The 23,563-nt window shown below is 42.1% G+C and overlaps 3 protein-coding genes across 3 annotated transcripts; 1 reads left to right on the forward strand and 2 right to left on the reverse strand.

Moving 5' to 3' along the window:
• The first annotated feature begins 12 nt into the window (after positions 1 to 12).
• On the forward strand, positions 13 to 2,520 carry LOC138604143 (heat shock 70 kDa protein 1-like). Its single transcript, XM_069676001.1, has 2 exons — positions 13 to 103; positions 482 to 2,520. The coding sequence occupies exon 2, from the start codon at positions 505 to 507 to the stop codon at positions 2,422 to 2,424; it is 1,920 nt and encodes a 639-aa protein (XP_069532102.1). The 5' UTR covers positions 13 to 103; positions 482 to 504; the 3' UTR covers positions 2,425 to 2,520.
• A 1,315-nt stretch (positions 2,521 to 3,835) lies between these two features.
• Positions 3,836 to 9,055, reverse strand: LOC138603953 (ceramide synthase-like). Its single transcript, XM_069675734.1, has 6 exons — positions 8,937 to 9,055; positions 8,245 to 8,328; positions 6,058 to 6,289; positions 5,792 to 5,887; positions 4,659 to 4,768; positions 3,836 to 4,076 (listed from the first exon to the last, which is right to left on the reverse strand). The coding sequence occupies exons 1-6, from the start codon at positions 9,053 to 9,055 to the stop codon at positions 3,836 to 3,838; spliced, it is 882 nt and encodes a 293-aa protein (XP_069531835.1).
• A 5,110-nt stretch (positions 9,056 to 14,165) lies between these two features.
• On the reverse strand, positions 14,166 to 23,068 carry nlk1 (nemo-like kinase, type 1). Its single transcript, XM_069676133.1, has 12 exons — positions 22,414 to 23,068; positions 21,714 to 22,126; positions 21,062 to 21,191; positions 20,923 to 20,978; positions 20,479 to 20,585; positions 18,773 to 18,858; positions 18,301 to 18,510; positions 18,045 to 18,146; positions 16,691 to 16,777; positions 16,332 to 16,530; positions 16,147 to 16,240; positions 14,166 to 15,569 (listed from the first exon to the last, which is right to left on the reverse strand). The coding sequence occupies exons 2-12, from the start codon at positions 22,019 to 22,021 to the stop codon at positions 15,521 to 15,523; spliced, it is 1,428 nt and encodes a 475-aa protein (XP_069532234.1). The 5' UTR covers positions 22,022 to 22,126; positions 22,414 to 23,068; the 3' UTR covers positions 14,166 to 15,520.
• Positions 23,069 to 23,563: the final 495 nt, after the last annotated feature.

Raw genomic sequence — 23,563 nt, forward strand, 5'->3', positions numbered from 1 at the left:
CAGTCGATAGTATCAAGACTTCAAGGACACTGACGAGAGGAACGACACAGCAGAACAGGAAACTCCTCTTTAGTTTTCTCTACATTGTCATCTTTTAGAGAAGGTATGTACGCCGCTTCACTTTTTTCCAGAGTTTAATCTGATATATTTTTTGAATTATCTGTTACTTTGAACTGAGAAGCTATAAATATTTTGCGTGAATTATGGTAATTTTGTTTTGTTGTTGTTTTGTTTTTACAAAAAAACATTAACGAATTGTGGAGTTTCCAATAACAATATAACAAAACAACGTTTGTTTGTTTTACATTTTTTTAAACCATTTTCAGTGAGACAGCCATTTTTCAGATGAAAAATCCATGACTACTGTAGATAAAAAAAATGAATGAAGTACTAAATTTATTGTTTTGGGATGTGCAAGATTTTACAATATAAAATGTATTATTGTAATTTATTTTCTTTGTTTTTGCATCTGTTTCTTTAGGACAAAAAACCAAAACAATCAAGATGTCTGCAGCTAAAGGTGTAGCAATCGGCATTGACCTGGGCACCACCTATTCCTGTGTGGGGGTTTTCCAGCATGGAAAAGTAGAAATCATCGCCAACGACCAGGGCAACAGGACCACCCCCAGCTATGTGGCGTTCACTGACACCGAGAGGCTCATTGGGGACGCAGCAAAGAACCAGGTGGCTCTGAACCCCAGCAACACCGTGTTTGATGCCAAGAGACTGATTGGAAGAAAGTTGGATGAACCAGTGGTGCAGGCTGACATGAAGCACTGGCCCTTCACGGTGGTTGGAGATGGAGGGAAGCCCAAAATTCAGGTGGAATACAAAGGGGAGGACAAAGCCTTCTACCCTGAGGAGATTTCCTCCATGGTGCTGGTGAAGATGAAGGAGATTGCTGAGGCCTACCTCGGCCAAAAGGTGTCCAAAGCAGTCATCACAGTCCCGGCATACTTCAACGACTCCCAGCGGCAGGCGACTAAAGACGCAGGCGTCATCGCAGGACTGAATGTCCTGAGGATCATCAACGAGCCGACAGCAGCCGCCATTGCATACGGTCTGGACAAAGGCAAGTCAGGAGAACGTAACGTCCTGATCTTTGACCTGGGAGGAGGCACCTTCGACGTGTCCATCCTGACCATCGAAGATGGTATCTTTGAGGTCAAATCAACGGCTGGAGACACTCACCTGGGAGGAGAGGACTTTGACAACCGCATGGTCAACCACTTTGTGGAGGAGTTCAAGAGGAAACACAAGAAAGACATCAGCCAGAACAAGAGAGCCTTGAGGAGGCTGCGCACAGCTTGTGAGAGGGCCAAGAGAACCCTGTCCTCCAGCTCCCAGGCCAGCATCGAGATCGATTCTCTGTTTGAGGGCACTGACTTCTACACCTCCATCACCAGGGCTCGCTTTGAGGAGCTGTGCTCCGACCTGTTCAGGGGAACCTTAGAGCCAGTGGAGAAAGCCCTGAGGGATGCCAAAATGGACAAGGCTCAGATCCACGAAATCGTCCTGGTGGGAGGCTCCACCCGAATCCCCAAAATCCAGAAACTGCTGCAGGATTTATTCAACGGCAGGGAGCTGAACAAGAGCATCAACCCAGACGAGGCGGTGGCCTATGGTGCTGCTGTCCAGGCCGCCATTCTCACAGGCGATACCTCGGGGAACGTTCAGGACCTGCTGCTGCTGGACGTGGCTCCTCTGTCCCTGGGTATCGAGACAGCTGGAGGAGTCATGACGTCCCTGATTAAACGCAACACCACCATCCCCACTAAACAGACCCAGGTGTTCAGCACCTACTCTGACAACCAGCCTGGGGTCCTCATCCAGGTCTATGAGGGGGAAAGAGCCATGACCAAGGACAACAACCTGCTGGGCAGGTTTGAGCTGTCAGGAATCCCACCTGCTCCACGTGGGGTCCCACAGATTGAGGTGACCTTCGACGTGGACGCCAACGGCATTTTGAACGTGTCTGCAGTGGACAAAAGCACCGGCAAAGAGAACAAGATCACCATCACCAACGATAAGGGCCGACTCAGCAAAGAAGAGATCGAGAGGATGGTGCAGGACGCTGACAAATACAAAGCTGAGGATGACCTTCAGAGGGACAAAATCACTGCAAAGAACTCACTAGAGTCCTACGCCTTCAACATGAAGAGCAGTGTGCAGGATGAGAACCTGAAGGGCAAGATTAGTGAGGAGGACCAGAAGAAGCTGATTGAGAAGTGTGATGAGACCATCACCTGGCTGGAGAACAACCAGCTGGCTGATAAAGAGGAGTACCAGCACCGGCAGAAAGAGCTGGAGAAAGTGTGTAACCCCATCATCAGCAAGTTGTATCAGGGAGGAAAGCCTGCAGGTAGCTGTGGAGAGCAGGCACGAGCCGGCTCCCAGGAGCCCACCATTGAGGAGGTGGACTAAACTGGCCCTGATTTATGGACTCTGTGATCTCTGGGACTGTTTGAAATACAACTGTAACTTCCAGCCTTATGTTTACAACTCGGCTCCTTTTTAATATGTGGTGAATAAGTTGCAAAATTCCTCAATGTTTACTGTCTTCCTTGTCATTTTTTCATCTCTGAGTTATAAATATTTTTTAAAAATGTTCTGAAGTCTTAAATTTATATATTTTGTGTCGTATAAGGTGTAAAAATCCTGAAATGTTTATATATTATTCATCTCTGCCTTGTTGCATCTTTCAATAAAAATGAAAATCTAAAAATATTTTATGGTTGTTTGATTTTATTCGTTTTTATTGTGTCAGTTAAAAACAAAACAAAAAATCATTCGAACTACAAAGGGTTAGAAAACAAAATATAATACATTTTATTATTAAATAAATAATAATAAAATAAATACATTTAATGTATTAATTGAAGTTTAACATTTATGACAGTGAGAAATGATCATGGTTCTGATCAAACATTTCAAAAACACAGAACTAATATGCTTTTATACGGGCCTGCAGATTGAAAATAGTACGCTTCTCCGAAAATATATCATATTGAAACTTTAAACTATTTCTCTTTGGGGGCATAAACACAATTTAATGAACTTTGAGAAAAAAAAAATTAAAGAATTTTTGGAAGAACAAAAAGAAAGAAGGGAAATGCTGTTATTACACAGTTTGTCCACCAGAGAGCAGCGTCGACAAGTTTATTTTTACACTGTTAAAAGTTTTGACACATTTCTTTGGTCACAGTTAGAAACAAAATAATTAAAAGAAACCTGTTCAGAAATATTTATTTATTTCTACTGTCTGTATAAATTAAGTTATAAGATGATACGCTTCATCGTTATCAGACTTCAAACTAGAAAAACATTTCTGTCCTTCTGGATTAAAGTCGATTCATCAATAATTCATCAAACTGAGACTAAACAACTATAAAAAACAAAATTACAACCTTTTGCGCTGCTCTTCAGAGACATTACATTGAATCCACAACATGATGTGATATTTTAAGATTAATTTCCTTTGCTGAGAAAAAAACAACAACAATAACGTGCAATTAAATTAGTTTAAGGTTTAATCAGTTAAATACAACAAAAACAAACACATTAATGTTCAATCAACTCCTTTCATTTCATTTGTTTCTTCTTCTCGTAAAAGTTGTTCATGATTGTCTTTGACTGTTCGTCATTTCAGTTCCTTCGACTTTCCCTCTTCATTAAACTCTGTTGTTCTTCTCTGATGCTCGCTGCTTTTGATTTTTACATCAAACTGTTTGCAGGTTTGTCTGCAGTAAACAGAACCTTTGCAGTGTCACCTCATGTTGAAGCTCGACCATCAGACTTCTGGTCTTTTTTGTCTTCACTTTCCTCTTCTCCGGCTTCAGCGCCTGTCCATCTCCCCGCCCTCCTGATGAGCTGTGCAGCCGTTATTCTGTTTCAAGCAGCCGTCAGCTTTCAGACATGTCGGCGGGGACTTCGAATGTCTGCTGATAAGGAGGCGGAGAGCTCTTCTGCAGATCAGTGCGAACCAGTAGAGCTGGAGGGGCCAGAGCAGAGCGGCCCCCAGGTTACACTGCCACGGGGCCACCAAGGGCACCGAGTACACCGGGATGGATGCATGCCTGAAACACAGAGCAGAGGCTGCTGTTCAATCAACCCATTCATTAAATATATTAACACAGCTTCTTTCAAACATATTCAAAGTGCTTTGACAGAACCATCTAAGAGACTAATGCTCATCAAAACAACCAAATAATTATATATAATTATAATGATGGTAAATAAAGAGCCAAATCACCATCCCCACAAGCCTCAGCTTTAAAAGTTTGCATGCTAACATGCTAAACTGAGATCATTAAAATGCAGAACACACCTGCAAAACACCAGCATGTTAGTGTTGTTAGTGTGAGCTTGTTAGCATGCTGACGTTAGCATTTAGCTAGAAACGCCGTAGTGTCTGGTGAAGGTATTTCCACCGAAAGCACCCAGAACCTTTACTCCAGGGAACTACTATTCAGGGAACTAAAGGGTTCCTTAAGCCTGCTGTTTGTGTTTAGACATACTTTTATATTAACACTAACAATCTTAAGTAATATAAGTGCAGTAAAAAGTACAGTAGGACCTCTTAGAGTACCTATAGTATAGTTATAGTTAGTTAAAATTAAGTATTAGTATGTGAACATTGTGTTGGTCAGTTCAGTTACCTGCTGTAGGCGTAGTACAGGTACGGGAAGAGTAAGACTCTACAGCCGAAGAAGGAGAGCAGCATGAGGCCTCCGTTCACTTTGTGCAGCAGAGTGTGCTGCTTCCTGTACTGAGAGAGAAGAAGAAGAAAGCCTATTGAGCGATGAGGACAGCACAGAGGCCATGTTTGCAATTGTTTTATTTCTTCCCTTTTATTTTCTCAAGATAGCAAAATATAACTAATTAAGATGATGACTTTATTGCTCTCTTTTCTCCAAATAAAGAAATTTGCATAACAATAAAATGCATTACAGGCTTTGCTTTTATTGTTGTTGTTTTTTTTATTATTGTACAATTTATCAAAATGTTTTGATAACTTGTTTGATAAAAGATGACGAGATGCATTTGAAACAGATCAACTGAAATTTCATTTTCCTCTAATATGAAAAAGAAATAAAAACTTCAATTACATTTTTTTTTAACGTTTATATTGGTCTTTTTAATTGCGGAGATTTCGAACAGCACCACCAAGAGAAGATTTTAATCAGCTGTATTTAGAAAAGTTGGTTTTCTAAATAAAATCTTTAGTTGCTATTATGATTGTGTTTGGCCATTATTTTCCTCAAATGTATATATTTATTTATTATTTATATTAAAAATGATACAAATAATACATTTGATAAATAATAATAAAATAAAATATATCAAAAGTAATTCCAAAATATATATTTTTTAAAAGTAGGAAAGTAAATAAACAGGAATGTTAACATACAGTCAAATAAAATAAAAAAGCAAATCATCAACCAAATTTGACTTTTTTAAAGATTTACTTCATTCCTATATTTATCTTAATATTATTTTTTGAACATATAATTGTGTATTAATATATGTACTGCGTTGTTTTTTTTAAATTAATTTTTCATTTTGGCAGCTTCTGTCCTCCATAGAAAACGGCAGCTTAAAGTGCAGACACAGAAATCGGATTCAGAGTTCTGTTTCACAAATCAGATTAAGTTTCGGGTTTCAGAAGGATGTCCAGACCCAAAAATCAAACTCACACAACCTCCACCTTTTCTACAGTTAGTCTGCATGTGTAACAACAACATATATACATGTTACAAACTGTGTATTCACAGTTTCAGGGTTGGATTACCTGGATCAGGACTTTCCCCAGACTGACGAACGGTGTGCTGAGCTCAGCCAGAAACAAAAGGCCCTGGAAGTAATCGCCTTTACCCTGTCGCCACATCTGAAACACACATAAACACAAAAAGGCGGACACAAAAGGAGAACATCAAAGCATTTGTCAGAGGTCAGTGAAGCTAAAACTATGAAATGTATCCTGATGATGGCCGAAAGTAAAGGTCACTTAAACCATTAGGAAATCATCATCATGGTTGTCAATGTTGTGCTCGTTACCAGAGAGGCGGGGAAGCAGAAGGCCACCATGAAGACATGATGCAGCACCATGAGCATCTCTCTGCGCAGGTAACCCATTACAGCAGCTCCCACCGACTGGACCCCACCCCCTTCCTCCTCCTCCTCGTGACCTTTGACCTGCAGCTTGTGCCAGTGACACAGGAACATGGCGTAGATGTCGTAGGCAAAGTAAGGCGTCGCAAACAGGATGTAGGAGTTGGTCAGCCAATGTCTGAGGAGGAAACAGGGTGAGGTAGAAGCGGGAGAGAAAGAGTGGTGGAGGAAGTAATCAGAGTTTAGTAAAGACCTGGGAGTTTTAGTTGACATGAGGAGAGTCTCAAAGTATTTTATTTCTCAAAGTAAGTATTTCGGGCCATATTTTCACATTAAATGGGATCTATTGATCTAGTGGATTGATTCAGCCAGCAGCCGGGATACAGGCTGTATTGGCTTTAACATAACACAACTGATCAAAGCACGTCCTCTGAAAGTGCAATTTTTTTCCATTGATATTAAGATGTTGTTATTCTTAATGTCTGCCAAAATTACAGAAAGGATGCAAACAGAGATAGACATCTTTGTTTCATATTAATATCAAAGTAAGATCATTTTTTTAAAGCAAGAAACAGCTGTTACATCACTCTCTTACTAGCCACCAAACTCCATTCACAAAAACTGTAATTTTACCATGCAGACACTGGAAATGCTGGTCTACTGCTGCTTACATTTTTTAAGTTAGTTTCTATTATTGTGTGACTTTGATGTTTAAAATGGTTAGTCCCAGTCCAACAATATATCTGTGTAACACACAATAACACAAGTAAACTAACTGATTGAGGCTGCGATACACCAGTAAATCCGGTGTTATGTGAGGTTAAATCACTGTTTTTGTCAATGGAGTCTGGTGGCTATAAAGAGCGCAAGGTACAGCTGTTCCTGGTTTTAAAAAAAGGATCTTATTCTTTAAAAAAAAAGTTATATCTCTGTTAGGATCCTTTTGAAGCACTTTTAGTGGATGCACTTGATCAGGCGCATTAAACCCCCAAAGATTACGTTGCAGCCATAACAGCCTGTTTCCTAGCTGCCCCCTGAAGCAATCCTACATTACTCGTACACAAACAAAATGGTTAAATTATTAAAGTTGAGTCTGTGTGCAGCAGCTGCTCCCAGAGCTCTTTTCTGCATGTTCGCTGTGCGTCTATGGTGTGATTTGATAAACAAATGCAGACAAACCTCCTCTCCACTTTGACTGGGAAATGAAGGAGCCGCCAGAGGAAACCTGGGATTCACTGAAACAACCCTCCCATTATCTGTCCTCTAGCTCACACTCTTCCTCCTCGTAGTTTTATTTCCCATGGTCCTTAGCGTGGAGGATTAGTGATCTCTGTGACCGTCTTAGAGACTGAAATAGCTCCGATGCCGCTCGGCTCAGGAGATGAATTAGGCTCAGATTGTTAATTAGATTACAGACCGAGGTTTGGTTCACACTCATTCATGAAGCATCAGTGTATCATAGTAAATAGTGATGTCACTGTTTTAGTCTTTATCATTTTGTTGTATTATATGAAAAATAATCAGGTTCTTAACCAGGACTTAAATATAATCACAAAAAAACAGCTATCAAAGTCATTCTGGGAGTCTTTGCCCGCACAATGGTGAATTGAGCTAGATGCTAACTTTAGCATGCTAACATACTCACAACGATAATGCTAACATGCCGATGTTTTGTAGGTATTTGACAGGCTTGTTCTTCATAGTTACTGCTATCAAAGTGTCGCACAAATAATCACGTGCAAAACTACGTGTTAAATCAAACATTGCTTCTTGAAATACAAATTTATTTAACATACTTTTAGCAGTTCTTTAACGACAGGCTGAAGCAACTTTTTAGCTCCTCGAAAAGTAGTTCCTGCTGAAAGGTCAGGGTACTTTGGGTGAGAAACAACACTTTCATTAGAGCCTTGTTTTGCTCAATGCTGCATGGTAACGTGATAAGCATTTTTTATGGTGCCCATGCTCAACAGCTTAGTTTAGCAAATTAGCACGCTAACAGCGGCTACTTAGCTGGTCAGCTTTTTAGCTGATGTTAGCATTTCAAGACGTCAGATAAATATAGAGGTCAGTATGTCTGCAACCCCTTTGATACATGTAAACTAGGTATGATAGTGGAAAGAAGGACGTCCTCACCTGTCCTCAATGATGTCCCTGCAGGATGAGGTGATGACGCATCCAGCTGAGGAGGCCATGATGGCTTGGATGGACGACACTAGACTGAGAGACGGAGAAGAAATCATCTGTTAAACAATCAAATATGAGATGATTGTATTGCAAATGGGAAGTTGCTCTTTTTATCATAGACATCTATAGAATAAGACCGTAGGAGTCGCCCCCTGCTGGCTGTTAGAAAGAGAGCAGGTTTAAGGCACTTTTGAGTTGGCCTCTCTTCAGACCTGGAGGCTACACACACAAACAGCCGATGGTTTAAAGTGAAAAAAATATTTCTGTTTAATGTACTAAACTCACTTCTGCTGAGTGTTTATAGTGCATTGAGCTGTCAGGGCCACCGTACTTTTAGGATTCCAAAATCACTGCAACAGATGTAGCAGGACTGCAGGAAAAACAACTGTAAAGTTCAACAACATTTTAGATAACAGAACTTTGGTTTTAGTGTCACTTGCAATTAATACAATTTTTGAAAGAATAAACTTAGAGACCAGATCAGGACTGTGATTTAAAGTGAAATAAGAGTATATATGATGCAGGCTCACAGCCCAGATGGGGGCAAAAAGAGGGTCCCCACAAGGTACCTTTTGAAACTGTACATATAAGACTTATGATTAAGTGTTACAGTGTGTGTGCGTGTGTGTGTGTCTTCTTACCGTGTGGACACGATGGCAGCGTCCCCCTCGCTCCATCCCATCATGTGTTTCAGACCCTTTTTGGAGAGCAGGAAGAGTCCAGGGAAGAAGACGGAGCCGGCAGCCATGAGGGCCAACATGGCTCCTGTGTGTGTGTGTGTGCGTGTCGATGTGTGTATTAATGTGTGTGTGTTAATGTCTGTGTGAGTGGCTCTCACACACTCTCTGGATGTGCTGCGAGTGTTAAATGAGGACAGGTTTCCAGGAGCTCAGAGAGGAGGATCAGCTGGGAGGAGCCTCCTGCTGCCACCTGTCAGAGGAGGTCGAGGAAGTACTCAGATCCTTTACTGTAGTAAAAGTACAAGCAGCATGCAGTAAATATATTCTGTTACAAGTAAAAGTCCTGCATTGAAAATGTAAAGTTAGTTAAATATTCATATGCTTTTAAAATTTTAAGATTTGAATCAATACTTTATTTCTAACTAGTAGAAATGTTCACGGGGTAAATCCAACTTAATTACAACTTTTAACATTTCTACCATTGACCTTTATTCAAAGTAGATAAGAGATATCTATGATTTGATTTTGAAGTGTTATAATTTCATTGTAATTTTGACTGGTAGCAATGCTAAATCTTGCTAACGATTTTTATCTTACTATTATGAACGTTCATACCCACTGCCTGTAACTTAATATAAACTTTTTAACTTCTACCACTGACTTCTATTCAAAGTAGATAAGATATATGTATGATTACATTTGGAAGTGTTTTACTCCAAGTTGACAAATATCCATACTGTAACTTTGATCAGTTTTCTGTTACTAGACGAAATGTTCAATTTCGGTTCCTAAATACAACTTCTGAATTTTACCATTAACTTCTATTCAAACCAGATAAGAGATATTCTGTATATTATTCAATTTGGAAGTGTTATAATTCCAAGTTGACATATCCATAATGTAATTTTGACTGGTAGCAATGTTTGTGCAAGTGCGAACTTTGACCATTTACTTCTATTCAAACTACAGGAGAGAAATCTACATACAATCTAATCTTAAAGTGTTTTAAGTTGATATATCCATAATGTCATTTTGATTAGTGACATTCTTCTAGAAGAAATGTTCAGATATCTGTAACTTGATTACAGCTTTTAAACTTTTACCATTGACTTCTATTCTAACTAGATAAGAGATGTCTGATTCGATTTTTTAAGTATTATTAGTTGGCATATTCATAATCTAATTTTAACTAGGAGCAATACTAATTCTTGATACAAATAATTTCTTTCATACTAGTAGAATGCTGTTCATAGCAGGTATCTGTAACTAAATTACAACTTTTGAATGTCGTCCATTGACTTGAACTCAATCCAGATGAGAGATGTCTATCACTGAATTCCATATACATACGGATATGTCAACTGTAGCCGAGGAAATTTTAAAATTAAGACCTTACATAGTAAAGAAATACTGACACATAAAGAAACATACCACAAGTTGTTTTCTTTTTTCTGTCAATTTGTTCTGCTGCCAAATCATATCTATGTCATTTTATGATGCAACTCCACGAAGAACAACTGTTTTATGGAGTTGTTCATCACTTTATATTTCTTATCTCTACTGATTTGGATCAGTTTGAGCAGCCTGATCGAGTCCGGTCACTTTTTAAATGTTGGTCATGAAGCTGCAGACACCCTGATATGAGCTGCGTCTTAATGAGATCTGAAGCTGCTGAAACATTTAGAGCCTGTACATGCTGATCATTAAAACTATCAATATATAGTCTGCTAACCATTGAAGAAACTCACAGGGCATGAATTTAAGTTGTAACTGTGTTGGCTATACGTCTTCACATCCGGAGCCTTTCCAACGGATTCATCTACACGTTGAATGCAGTCATCGTTTTATAAACTCTTCTTGATTTGAGGTCGTCGGTGTGAAGATGGGAAGAAAAGAAATGACTCCTGAACATGGCAGAGGAATATTATCCAGTGTCCATTTATTTTATTTCATCATTCACTACTTTAACTCTAAACTTTTTTTTTTTAAGAAATTCAAGTATTTGTTGGGAACACAAGTCAAAAAACAAACAAAAACTTTATGCTAAAACGAAGACAAAACATCAGTTTCATATTTAGAATAATAAAAACATCAAGTTTCTTTTCATAGAAGAAAAACGAGTCTAATCTCTACAGATGACCGTCTGTCCAACCCGCTCTGCTTCAGATCCACTTCGGCGTTAAAAAAAAACACCGAACAGACGAGCTGAAACAGACTCGTCAGCTAAACTCTGAACAGGTCACCGTGTTTAAAAACTGTTCCTCACCTGGAAGGATCTCTACTAACACAACAACAGAAAAAAGAAAGCAAATAAGAAGACCGAAGAGGGGGAAACGTTTGGAGTCACTGTTCCCTAAATGTGTGAATTTGAACCTCTAATTACTCATTTCGACATTTGAACTGCTTCTTATTTATTTCACGCAGAGTTGGAAGAAGAATTGTTTGGGAAATGTATCATTTGAAGTTAAATATACTTTAGTCATGCGAGGTTTGCCTTTTCTCCTCATATTAAATGGTTCCTGTTGGTCGCCACAACAAAGATGTCACCCTTAAAGGAATCAAGCTTATATTTCTGTTTGTAAAAAACTTAATTACAGCTGAAGTAACTGCAGCTTTATCAAAATTTTTAAGGCTGCATACAAAGCCAAAGGGTTTGGCTCAGGTTAGAGAAAGACGAGGGAGGTTTGTTGTTGATTCTGTCCAACTGTCACGTTGATAATCGACCGATTCTTGTTTGGTATGAAGATGTGTCAGTTTCTATAGCAACGAGGAGGACATTTCCAAGAGCTTTAATCAATCTCGAAGATTTCAATTTCGTTCTCTTGAGTGCCACTTAGTGGTGATACACTAATTGCAAGAGGACACTTCCAAATTTAACCAGACGTCTACGGCTGCCTCCCTTTGTTATGGTTGTAACTCTTAATTATTCTGGCTGACGGTCGCTTTCCTTTTCAGACTGTTTGCTTCATCTGAGCGTCGAGTTTGTTTCTTTTTCTTTGGATTTTCACTTCTTGTTGAAGTTGTATCTGTAGTCATCCATCTTTTCTTTGTTTGTTCAGCCATAGTAGATTACTGTTTACTTGCAACACTTGCAGAGAGCGGAAAAGCAGCCGCTTAGCTCCGCCTACCCTCTCTGGCAGACCAACCACTGCTGGCTGATGTGAAAAGCATCACTAACTGGGCGTCGTCGCACCAGACACCCAGTCTGTAATACTGCAACTGCAAAGGCTTTCATCAGCGGGCCACAGGCTCAATCACCTTTGTGTCACCTCATTCCGCGATAGTGACTTAACATTTATTTAAATGATTACTTTAAACATTAAGCTGAAACCTGCATCTTTTAAAAACCTTTGATGTAATTAAAAAAAGAAAGTAATAACTTTTGTTTCAGTCCTTTTTTGACCTTCTATACAGTTAAACACGCAAAACTGTGTTGGGCAGACAATATTGGACACATATCGGTGGTTTTCAGGCCAAATGAGTCAAAGTGTTCGTGTGAACGGAGATTAAAGGAAAGTTTAATTGAATGGAACTAATTCAGCAGTTAGAGAAAATGTTGTAATTTGAGGACTAATTACCAAAAAGTCCACAGTAATACTTTCATTTAAGGTAGCAATGTTTCAGTCACATGTTGACACCGTGCTGCTTTAAACAAACATTTCGTCCTGCAGAGGCTCACGCACTGTTCTTGTATTTTTAGGGAACAACAACTCAAACGTCCTCCCGACTCTCGGCTTCATAAAAATCTAATTAGATCACAACAAACAAAAACAAAACTTCTAATAAAATCACTTCCTAAAGATGAATTAAATAAAAATTACCACAAAAATGTACGTTTTCGTCATCGTCGACAAACTGAACCATTGCACAGCATTCAAACCAAAATGCTCTCCATGGGATAATAACTATACACATGCAGATATACAAGTCAGGTAATCTGGCAGCCCCCGACGGGAGGCTCGCTGTGTGTTCCTGTAGAAGAGGAGCTGAGGTTTCAGGGGTTCAAAAAACACACACAAAAAAAAAAATCAGGGCAACGGAGGCTCAGGGCCCCGTCTGCAGGAGGTTCAGGGCATGTACGAGGAGAAAAAAAAAACCTTTCATACGCACGACCCAGGAAGTGAGGAGCCACAGGAACCAGAGCGGGAGCTAAAGGTTCCTGAAAACAAAATGAAAACAGCGCGATCACAGACGGAAAGTGTTGAGGTGGCCAGACGTCGCACAAGTTGAACGGAAAAAGTTAATTAGATCCTGAAGAAAAATATTCCCACGGCGGAAACGGGCAGCGAACATCTCAGATCCAGCGCACGCCACGGGATCATACTGATGGTTTCACGTGTTTCAGTTTAAGCAGAATCCAGACTCTGCGTGACACACTGTGAGGAAGCACGATCACTGAAATAAGTGACCCCTTTAGGACGTAAGGGAATCTCGATTTACGATAATAGGCTTCTTTTATGGATTAGTATGATTCACACTGGTCAGTTCTTCAAGTCGGAAACTCCAGGATAGCGGAGCAAGCCAGGAAAATCACATCCCTGATCGGTGGACTGCTTTTTAGGACACTGGATTGTGTCACCTTGGCCTCTGGGTAAATGTGACTAGTTTGCTAACTTCTACTGGGTATATTCATTAGCAGCAGCCGAGGATGAAGGATCATCAGACTTCCGGGGTGTTTTGATGAGACGATCCAGCTCCATGTTTTCCATCAGTATGATCCCTTTGCACTTCATTTTGCTGCCTCTGGTCTCACTGCGCGTTTGATCCACAATATTATCCGTCCGCTTATAAATCCATCATCATCCAAACCCAGGATCAACACGGGCGCACCCTTAAGTGGCTTTGTACCGTTTATCGTCTACAGACGGGGACACCTGAGCCTAAAACTACAAACAGGATCTTTAAAAAACTACAAATTAAAGAAAAGAAGAACAAAAAACAGCAGCATTTCACCGACAACATCCTTCTCCTCTCAAAACCTCACACTGATTCTGAGCGGCGGGGCGAGAGACGAGGAGCGAGGTAAAAACGAGACTCTGGAGGAATGACGTTAAAGTTGCGACGGGAGGGTTTCACTTTACAGATATGCACACGTTACTTCTTTTTCTTCTCTTTTCTAGTAAGTCTTTCCAGGGTTTGAGGTAACGGAGACCGCAGAGAGGGGTCGCTTCAAACTAAAAAACAAAACCAAAAAGGGTGGAGACACACACTCGTCAACAAACACTCAATAAATTAAGAATAAAACTAAATAAAAGCAGTTTCCTCTTTCGCTCTCCGCTGGTGGGATAAAAAAAAAAAAACAGAAGCCGAGGAGGTCAGCAGGAAAAAACTCCACGAATGGTCGACACTTCTTCTTTCCATCGCAACACGTGAGAAATAAAACCCCAAATATTTGTTGTTTTGGCATCTTTCTTCTTCCTGTGAGGGTTTTCAAAATAAAGTTCGCCATCATGCAGCCTTATGACGAAAAAACTGTCGGGAATGACATCCTGTATCCGGCTTAAACGATCATTCTTAAAGGGGAATTCCACTATTTTTAAACAAGGCGCAAATTTTTACACATCTTACAGACTGAATGAAGAATTAAAAAACAAGCCCGAAGACTTACACTACAGTCTGTTTCATGGCCGATCAACTAGAGCAACTTTAGTAATTTAAACCACAAAATATGTCAAAACATCGCCCCGGTTGTAAAGCAGAGGACTTCCCCTTTAAGGCTCTCAAACAACACTGATCCAGGATCAAACAGCCCCCTGCAAGCTGCGATCAAAAACAACAAAAGCTAACTGTAAGTAAAGAAACAGTGGGGAGCTGTGACTGTGGTTAAAACCTGCTACATCGGTTAGATTGCATTATTGTCGCAAAAACACAGTGAGTGATGCGTTCAAATAAAAAAAGAGAGAAAACCGTGGAGGTTTTTGGCGGTTAATGTTGTGGTGTTGTTTGGCGGGTTCATGTGAGAGAGAGAGAGAGAGAGTGAGTCTCACACTGATCCGGTAACGTGGTCGTATAGCAAGCGTCCAAAAAAAGTCCCGTTGGCAAGCGAGCACGCTCCGTGTGTTCTTTTTTTCTAATTAAACCATATTGCACAGGGCTGGAATGACTTCAAAACTCAACTAAGCAACAACTCTACCAAACAATTAAAACCATTTTTTCTCTTCTAACATTGATGAATAATCCAGTTTAGTACCAAGTTCACTTCTTTTCCTCTTTCTTTTTCCTCCTCAAGCACTTCAGCAGCATTTTTTTCTTTTAATTCAGCACCGAAAACGCCTCGAGCGCCGTCTGAGTCGTCTAAGAAGTTGAGCCGTAGTTTTTTCATATTCTTTGAAGATTCGTTGGGGGGGAAATACAGTTGATTTTCAGGAGGAGCTCCGATGGGTCGCTTGTTTTTCCCTCTCGTGGTTGGCCGTGTACTTTCCCCTCCACGTGACAAAAAAAAAAGAAGGAGAAAAAAAAAAAGACCCAAACTCTTCAGTGTTTTCAGACGTCACGGCCCATGAAATCAAACTGCTGTCGCTCCCCGAGAGGACAAGGAGGACCGTTCATCTCTCCTCTTTCCTGGAGACCTTGGAGGAGTGCCATGCGGTCGACCTGAGGAAACAGAATACGAGTTCTTTACATGTTACATGCGTAGTGCAGACTTACTAAAGTTATGGACTTATACTGAAATGCTTAAAAGGAGCAATCTGTCGCTGTCAGTCAAAGCCTGTGTTCTCTGTAATCGTTAGAAGCAGTAATATTTGAAATTGGCGCCATAGCTGTGGAGAAAGTTGTACAAACAGCTTGTGGTTTTGCCCATTCTACATTCCTACAACACCCAGCGTGCATTGCGCCCCTCCCTCTGAAAGGAACGGCCCAGCGAGAGGCGCTGGAGTGAAATACTAATTTCGCTGCAGGCAACGGCTCAGAGCGGCACAGAATCCGAAACATGGCGAGAACATACCGGTGGATCGTCTAAAAAATCTTCAGGTCTGCGTTCTACATTTCAAACGAGACACACACAGATGGCGCGTTTTGCATAGACTGGTGGAGGTTTTCCAGGGCCCACTGGAGAAGTGGATGGCGTCCTCCAAAAGCACTGAGCGAAACTGCATTTTGTTTGTACTATAATAGCATTAGCTCCGTAGCGAACTAGTCCTTTAATTACGAGCCCTTCCCCTCCCCTCACCTGATGAAGGTCTTGAAGGCAGCACTCTGAGGGTTGATGCACAGCGGCACTCGTTTTCCCTGCTGGTGCTCCGTAATGAAGCGGTGGATTAACTCTGATGTTGGGACAGAACAGGACGTCAGCCATCAGCATTTAAAAATCACACAGTAACACACAGAGCAGATCAAAAGGGAGGAGTCTGGTACCTTTCCCCTGCCACACCGACAGCAGACTGTTCTCGTAGCTGTGGCTGAACGGCCGCTCGGCGACTGGCTCGAAGTCCCGGGTGTAAACTCGCCCGCTGGGAACGGAGTAGCAGCACTGACACATGCAGGTGTGGTAGCGCAGGCGGCCTTCGTCCAGGTACGGGTGGGAGAGGGCGTCGCTGCCGGATATACGCTTAGCCTGCAGGGGAACGCAGAGAGGGGTTCAATGGAGTCGCTGTCCTGATCCAGAAACTTTTGTTTTGTCAGCTGGTGACTTTCAGACCACGAGATATGAACAGAAAAAAACACAAACACGGTCAGAAGTCAGAGCTCTGTTAGTCTGCATCACGTGAACTCACCGGATCAAAGACCAGCATCCGACAGAGCAGGTGCACCGCCTCGTGTGTGGCTCCATCAGACAGCATGTAGAGCACCGACAGCGACGGCTGAGGAGGACAAACAAACACTTCATCAGTCTGGTTTTATTTACAGTTGATATGGTGATAAAGCAGATGTAGCATCAGCCGGATATGACGGATCAACATTAAATAGTTTCTTCATCATTCAGTCAGCCTGTCTGTCACAGCAAAACTGCGGCCATAAAACGAGTCAAGGATCTCCGAGCCGTCGGGTGCATAGATTTTAAACACAGGAACATGCCTGCGCTGATATCAGCTGGATTATAGTAATCAAATCATGAGGACCATCACAGACCCTGCAGATGTTTGCTTGATGCTTTCTAATGGAGCCAAACAAGCTGCAGATATTGTTACTGCCCCCTGGTGGGCAAAAAACAAAAAAGCATCTTAAAGTTGAAGCCTGAAAAGAAGTAAACAAATCTTGTTTGCTGATCTTTCTGAAGGTCGCCATCTTGTTTTTGTCCAAAGCAAGAAGTAACAATATTAGAAAGGTTTAGCAGATAAATGGTAAATGGCACTTACATGGCGCTTTTCTAGTCTTCCGACCACTCCAAGCTCTTTTACACAACATGTCACATTCACCCTTTCACACACACACTCACACACTGATGGCAAAGGCTAAGCGCCAATCTCCAATCAGGATCTATCGGCTACGCCTTCGGGAGCAATTTGGGCACTTCGACATGTGACTGCAGCAGCCAGGGGTCAAACCCCAACCTTCTGATTGAAAGAGGATGACTCTACCACTGAGCCACAGCTGCCCCTGAGGTAGCCAAGATGGAGACTTGTTAGTCCCAAGGTTGCCACACCCTAAAGCACACCCTGCTTTATCATCAGTGGGAGCACAGTTTACAAAAGATCATGATGCTGTATTAAAGAAAACTAGTGACTGAGATCCTAAACTTGTAAGACTTCTATACATATAGAAACGATGAAATCGCCCCCTGCTGGCCATTAGAAAGAATGCAGGTTTCAGGTACTTTCACCTCTCATTAACCGTGTAAGGTCTTCTGGTGAGAAGGCAGTGTCTCTTTAATACTTGACAAAAACATGATGAAAATAATCTGGTTTTTTAACCTTCAGATTCATTGAATTTATATCTTTAGCTGCTCCACATTAAAATAAATAAACAGGCTGTTTCAGACCCAATAAGAAGATTAGAAACTACATTCTTGTCTTATGTGGAACATTTTGTTCAAAGTTATTTCAGAAATAAGTTTTTGTTGTTGTTGTTGGTGGTGGTGGTGGTGGTGGTGTGGGCGGTGTAGGTGGAGCAGGCCACACAGTCACGTACCGGTTTGTGCGGACCCCTCAGGATGTGGGCTCTAGCTCCTTCGCAGGCCGACGCCAGGGCGGAGAGAGGCGGCGTTCCCAGCAGGTCCGTGATCAGATCCAGCTGGAGCAGACCGGGGGGCAGGACAGAAAGTGTGTTAAAGAAAGAACTCAAGTACAAAAGTATGAGCATCAAAATTAGTTTTAAGTAGTTATTATGCTGAGTAATAAATGATATTTATTGGAGGTGCAGCTCCAGAAGGTTCAGATAAACTCACCTGTTGGATCGGGCTCTGAGCCTGGAAGAGGATTCGCCGCCCCAGCAGCTCCGCGAAGATGCAGCCCACTGACCAGACGTCGATGGCCGAGCCGTAGTGTCGGCAGCCCATCAGCACCTCTGGAGCTCTGTAGTACTGCGTCACCACCTCCTGAGTCATGTGACGCGACGGGTCGGGCTCCTCCACCCGCGCCAAGCCGAAGTCACAAATCTGACCAGAGAGAGGTTCGAGTTAAGCAAGCGCTGGTTTGTTTCTGTTCAAACTGAGGGACTAGTTGTTGCACTATTTCTGCTGTAGGTAACCACAAGTAGTTCAGTGGCACAGACCCATTAAACCACCCTACTTTGTAGCCACACTAATGGGGGTAAATAATTCTGATCAGTCAAGATTTGAGGGGAAAACTTTTTTGTTTTTTTCTGATATCGAGAAAAAATACCAGAGGACCCCATGACTTAGAAAATGTCATGTTTACCTTCAGTAAGCAGTTACTGTTGACCAGCAGGTTTCCAGGTTTGATGTCCCTGTGCAGGATCCCAGCAGAGTGCAGGTACTTCAAACCTGAGCAACAAAAAAACATCATCAGTTTTCTTTGGTTTCCGTCATTCTGCAGTTAGCTGCAGCTTTTAAATCGTGAAAAGGGGAAACAAAAACCCACTTTTTTAGCTCTGAAAATGCTCAAAACAACTGGGAAACCGACTAAATAAAGACGATTAACTTGTGGACCTGATCTGGACTTTTGGTTATGAGTTTCAGCCCCCTCTCTTTCAGACAGACTATTTTAAATGCTGTGGTAGCCGAGAGGGTCACGGAGAATTGCCACACAAGAGCAGCAAAAATCAATTATTACATATTTTGGACGAAATAATTAAAAATGAAAATTATCTGTCTACATAAATGGGTTCAACCGTAGGGCCCCTTTTTGCAACACCCTTTTGCAATCCTCCCTTGGTGTAAGTGTGTGTGAGTGCAGGTGTGTGTGTGTGTTTTAAAGTTGGCTTATGGGTTTTGATTTTGTTTTGTTTATATGTTGTCGGCAAAAATATGTCAGAAAAAATTGTATCGAAAAGAAAAATTATCTGCAGATTAATCCGTTATGAAAATAATAATGCAGCCCCACTCAAAACTAAAGTCAAAACAAATAAAACTAATTAATTGATATGAAACTGAGTGAAATATGTCAATATAAATATGTTGGCAACTGGTTCCAGGTTCTCCGGGTCTTTGAGATGAGGCTGCAGCTTTTTGTTGTTTTAATCTTTTCATTTTTTGATTTGTTAATTGATTAATAAGAACACAGAATAAAATAATTTGGACCTGCAAAACAAAACGTCAACATCTCATACCCCTTTCCCACCTAAATTTAGCGCGTTGACGCAGGTTTTTCAGACCCGGGAAAACCTGCTTATAGATGCCGATTGTCTCTGTTCCCGTTGCCGGTGGAGTATCCTCCTGTCGGTCTCTTTTCTGCTGCGTCAACGTCAGACGTCACAAACGCACCAGAGACGGGGTTAGTAAACAGTGAAGATGTTACGGTGGTTAGGTCTTTGTTGTATCCATTACTCAAGGAGTCTGTTTATCAAACTCAGCGCCGACAAATTCGGAATGAAGTTCGAGCGCTTCTTGGACGTAGACGGGCGGGATTTATAGCCGAGATGACAAGGAGTCGCAGAAGTTACCGACGGAGCATCGCACCGGAAAGGGGGCGGAGATTAATGTGTCGACACTGGTTTTGTGTTGCCATCAATGGGCCGAGGCAATTATTACCCGGGTCTGCTGCAGAGTCATTTGACCCGGGTCTGAATGCTGATTGTAACCTTTCCCATCAAGCAAAAAAGCGTGTTTTTATGCCCCATGGGAAAGCGGCTTTAGAGAATGTTTTGTAGTGACGGGAGAAAGACTTCAATGTTAAGAAATAGGGATGTGTATTTTTTTTACCAGAGGGATTATATATCATCTCTATTATGTTATGTCTTTATGTGATGTAAAGACAGTATTTGCATGAGATGGTGTTATACAATAAAGTCTAAATTAAATCGACTCATGATAAGAATCAATATATTCCAACAATATTGTTCCACCCCTCATCGTGAATCCCTGTTGCATCAGTGCAGCTTCTTGTTAATCAGGCTACCGCTAAGCTAATGACCCTCTGCTGCTGTAGGGAAACTGTCCGCTCACCTCGGAGGATCTGATAGAGGAAGACCTTGATGTGGTCGGTGGTGAGCGGCTGAGGAGACACGATCACTTTGTGGAGGTCGCTCTGCATCAGTTCTGTTATCACGTAGCTGTCAGAGGGGGTGGCTGTCAAGGAAAAAAACAAAACTCACGCACCGACTGGCCGCCTACACGAACACGCTGCACATCTGAGCACAGGTCTGGCTGAACAAGTGTCAATAAAACCAAAAAGAAAGATGTGAGGCAGACATTTTAATTATTCACACCTACAGTGAGGAGCTGGATTTAGACCAGAGAGGAGCGGCGGCTAAATTATTAAAAAGGAGGACATGACAGGGACAATTAAAAGAAGAGAAACTGGGCCAGAAGGTGTGAGGATGTGATTATTATTATATAAAATAATGAGGCCTGAATTGGACTTCCGATCAGTTGTTTCAGAAAGGATACATTTCCTCAAAGCAGTCGATCTGTGGAGGCTGCAAAATGTCCAGAGCTGACAAAACCTGCACAAACAGAAAAACACGTTAAGCTCCTTTCCTCCAGAATGTGTGAAACATCTCTGATCCCTCCTTAGCATCATGATTACATTGTCATGTTTGAAGAAGCACAGCATCCTCAGCTCTCTGAAGACCCTCTTACAGGAGACCAGGTTCTGGAAGACATTGGGCATCTTCTTCAAGGCCACCTTGCGACCGTCGCGTGGATCTGTGACAGACCTGCAAGAGAATCAGAGGAGGTTGAGACTCAAAACACTTTCCTGTGAGAGCTCAAGCCAATTAACACCATAAGTACAATACATATAATCATCGAATGTTTATTTCAAGTATTTTCTGTTGACATGTGCCGCATACGGTACCAAGAGTATTGTACACTCTGTCATCGGAGCACGCTCTGATGGACAAACTATGTGATGACACAATTTCTAAATCTGTACAGGCACTGCATGTTCTCCAATATGCACTGATTTCCATTATTTAAATAGAACATGTTCTCGCAAGGAAATATCTGTGATAGGGGCTATAGCAGTAATGCAAAATATGATTAAAAAAGAAGACATGAGGTTCAGTGTGATGGATAACTTGATCTAAGTCCCTATAGAATGTAAAGGCCTGAAACAAAGGAGATAACTACTCAGAAATGCTTAAAAACACCAGAGAGCCATGGTCACCAGTTAAGCAGGGTGTGCACCATTAGTCGTGAAAGCATGCATAACACTGGTATTGTACAGAATAATGTACCAGACAACGCCAAATGCGCCATAACCGATGGGGCGGTCCGGCTCCATCTCTGGGGGGCTGGGGACCTCGCTGGCCGGGTTGCTGTAAGGCTGAGGCACCGCTGCTCCGCCGCCGGTGCTGCCTCCGAGAGCTGTGGGGTGACGAGGGGTCCCTGCTGGTGCAGTGGGTCCGGTCAGGCACGGAGTGGCGCTGAGGCCCGTGGAGGGGGCTCCGCAGGAAGAGTTGACACAGAAATACTTGTGGCCCAGCTCAGAGCCCGGAAACAAGTCTCCACAAACGGTCTGCCGGCCTGTGCCGTGAAAGGCCATCCTCCTATCACCAACCCCCGAAACAGTCCACTTTTGCACGAGAGCTGCTATCCGGCTAGTCGCGGAGGAAACACTGCTTCTCACTCAGCATGATCCACCAGCTTCCTGTGTGTGCAAACAGGCAACACTGAGCATAATATGTAGCTGATAACGGATGTAAACAAGCCAAATCGATTCCACAATGAAGAAAGGCAGAGCTGCCGTGTTGACACTGCAGCCCGGCGGAAGCTGGTTTAATTAAACGTATTACCACATTAAAGGTCTCAACAGTGTTGGCTAAAGCAAAGCTACAAGGCTAATGAATGTGGCGTAACAGCTTAAAATCACTTCACTGGCTCATACACTCAACCCAGCAAGATAAGTTACCTTTGTTTGTAGCAAGCTGAGCTCACCTGGTTAGTGGGACTGCTCGGTTAACTTAGCCAGCAGAGTCCAGCTGGCTAACGACGGACAGCGACGACTCCAAAATATGAAAAAATACAAGTTCAACTCGATGTTAACCTTGGCAACGCAAACTGAAGAGTAACTGTGACTCTTACAAGCAGGTGCATTAACGTTATGGCCTTTCTGCTTGATATGACAAATACAAAAATCCTCCTCCGTCGGTCAACCAGCGAGCTAACGTGCTAACCAGCTGTTCAAGCTAACAGGTTAACCCGATGATGTCTCTGACCCACATAAGTATCATCGGTCGGTTACAATGACCTACATATTTCAAAAAAGGAACCTGTTCCTTTTATGATTAAATTTGACATGCGTAAAAACAAAGCTTGTCCAATTAAAGGCAGTGGCACGAAAACGAGAATCGGGAGGGCGAAAAGCCGAGTTAGATGTCCGTCGGCTCCTGGAGCGAGCCGGATTGTTAGCTAGCTGTGTGATGTAGCCGGCCGGCTAGCTGTAGCTAGCTCTGGACCGCTCGCTAGCTGTCCATTGCGTTGTAATGCCAAGAGAGCAAGCGTCCCATAAAGGCAGCTTCTTGTGTTTTCTGGATGAATGTGTCTCATCCAGCAGTGTTGGTTTAAACCAGCTGAATTTCTGGTCGCTTTAACAGCGACAGCTACAGCTAGCTGACTAGCTCGTCAAGTAGGAGGAGCTGGTGAAGCCGGGTGGGGGAGGGTCGATGCTCCTCACTCTGCTGTAGTGTTGTGACGTACGCGAACGATCCGATTCTTTTGAACGGCTCTTTGGTGCGAACGACGGGAACCGAGTCGTAGATGAGAGCCGTTCTTTTTATAGTTGTTTCCATAGACTGTATAAAGAGATGAACGACATGACAGCTCCAGCCAATACATCTCTATCGCCCCCTGCTGACTGGCTGCGTATAGGTCATAAAGCCCGCCTCCTCCATGTTAACAGATGGGACATGAGTCAAACTATAAACTCAAAATAAACACCAAATACATTTTTCTTAAACATGGTTTCTGTCATTATAGTTAGTTCTTATCATGCTAATATACATCCAAGTGTTCATTTTTCCAAGTTTATTATCAATTAGTTATTTGATGCTGTAAAAATGATGATTGACAGCTCTGTTGACAAATA

Source organism: Semicossyphus pulcher, unplaced genomic scaffold (genome assembly GCF_022749685.1).
Source record: "Semicossyphus pulcher isolate SPU_LCO1_2020_fin unplaced genomic scaffold, fSemPul1.0.p SCAF_25, whole genome shotgun sequence".
NCBI lineage: Eukaryota > Metazoa > Chordata > Actinopteri > Labriformes > Labridae > Semicossyphus > Semicossyphus pulcher.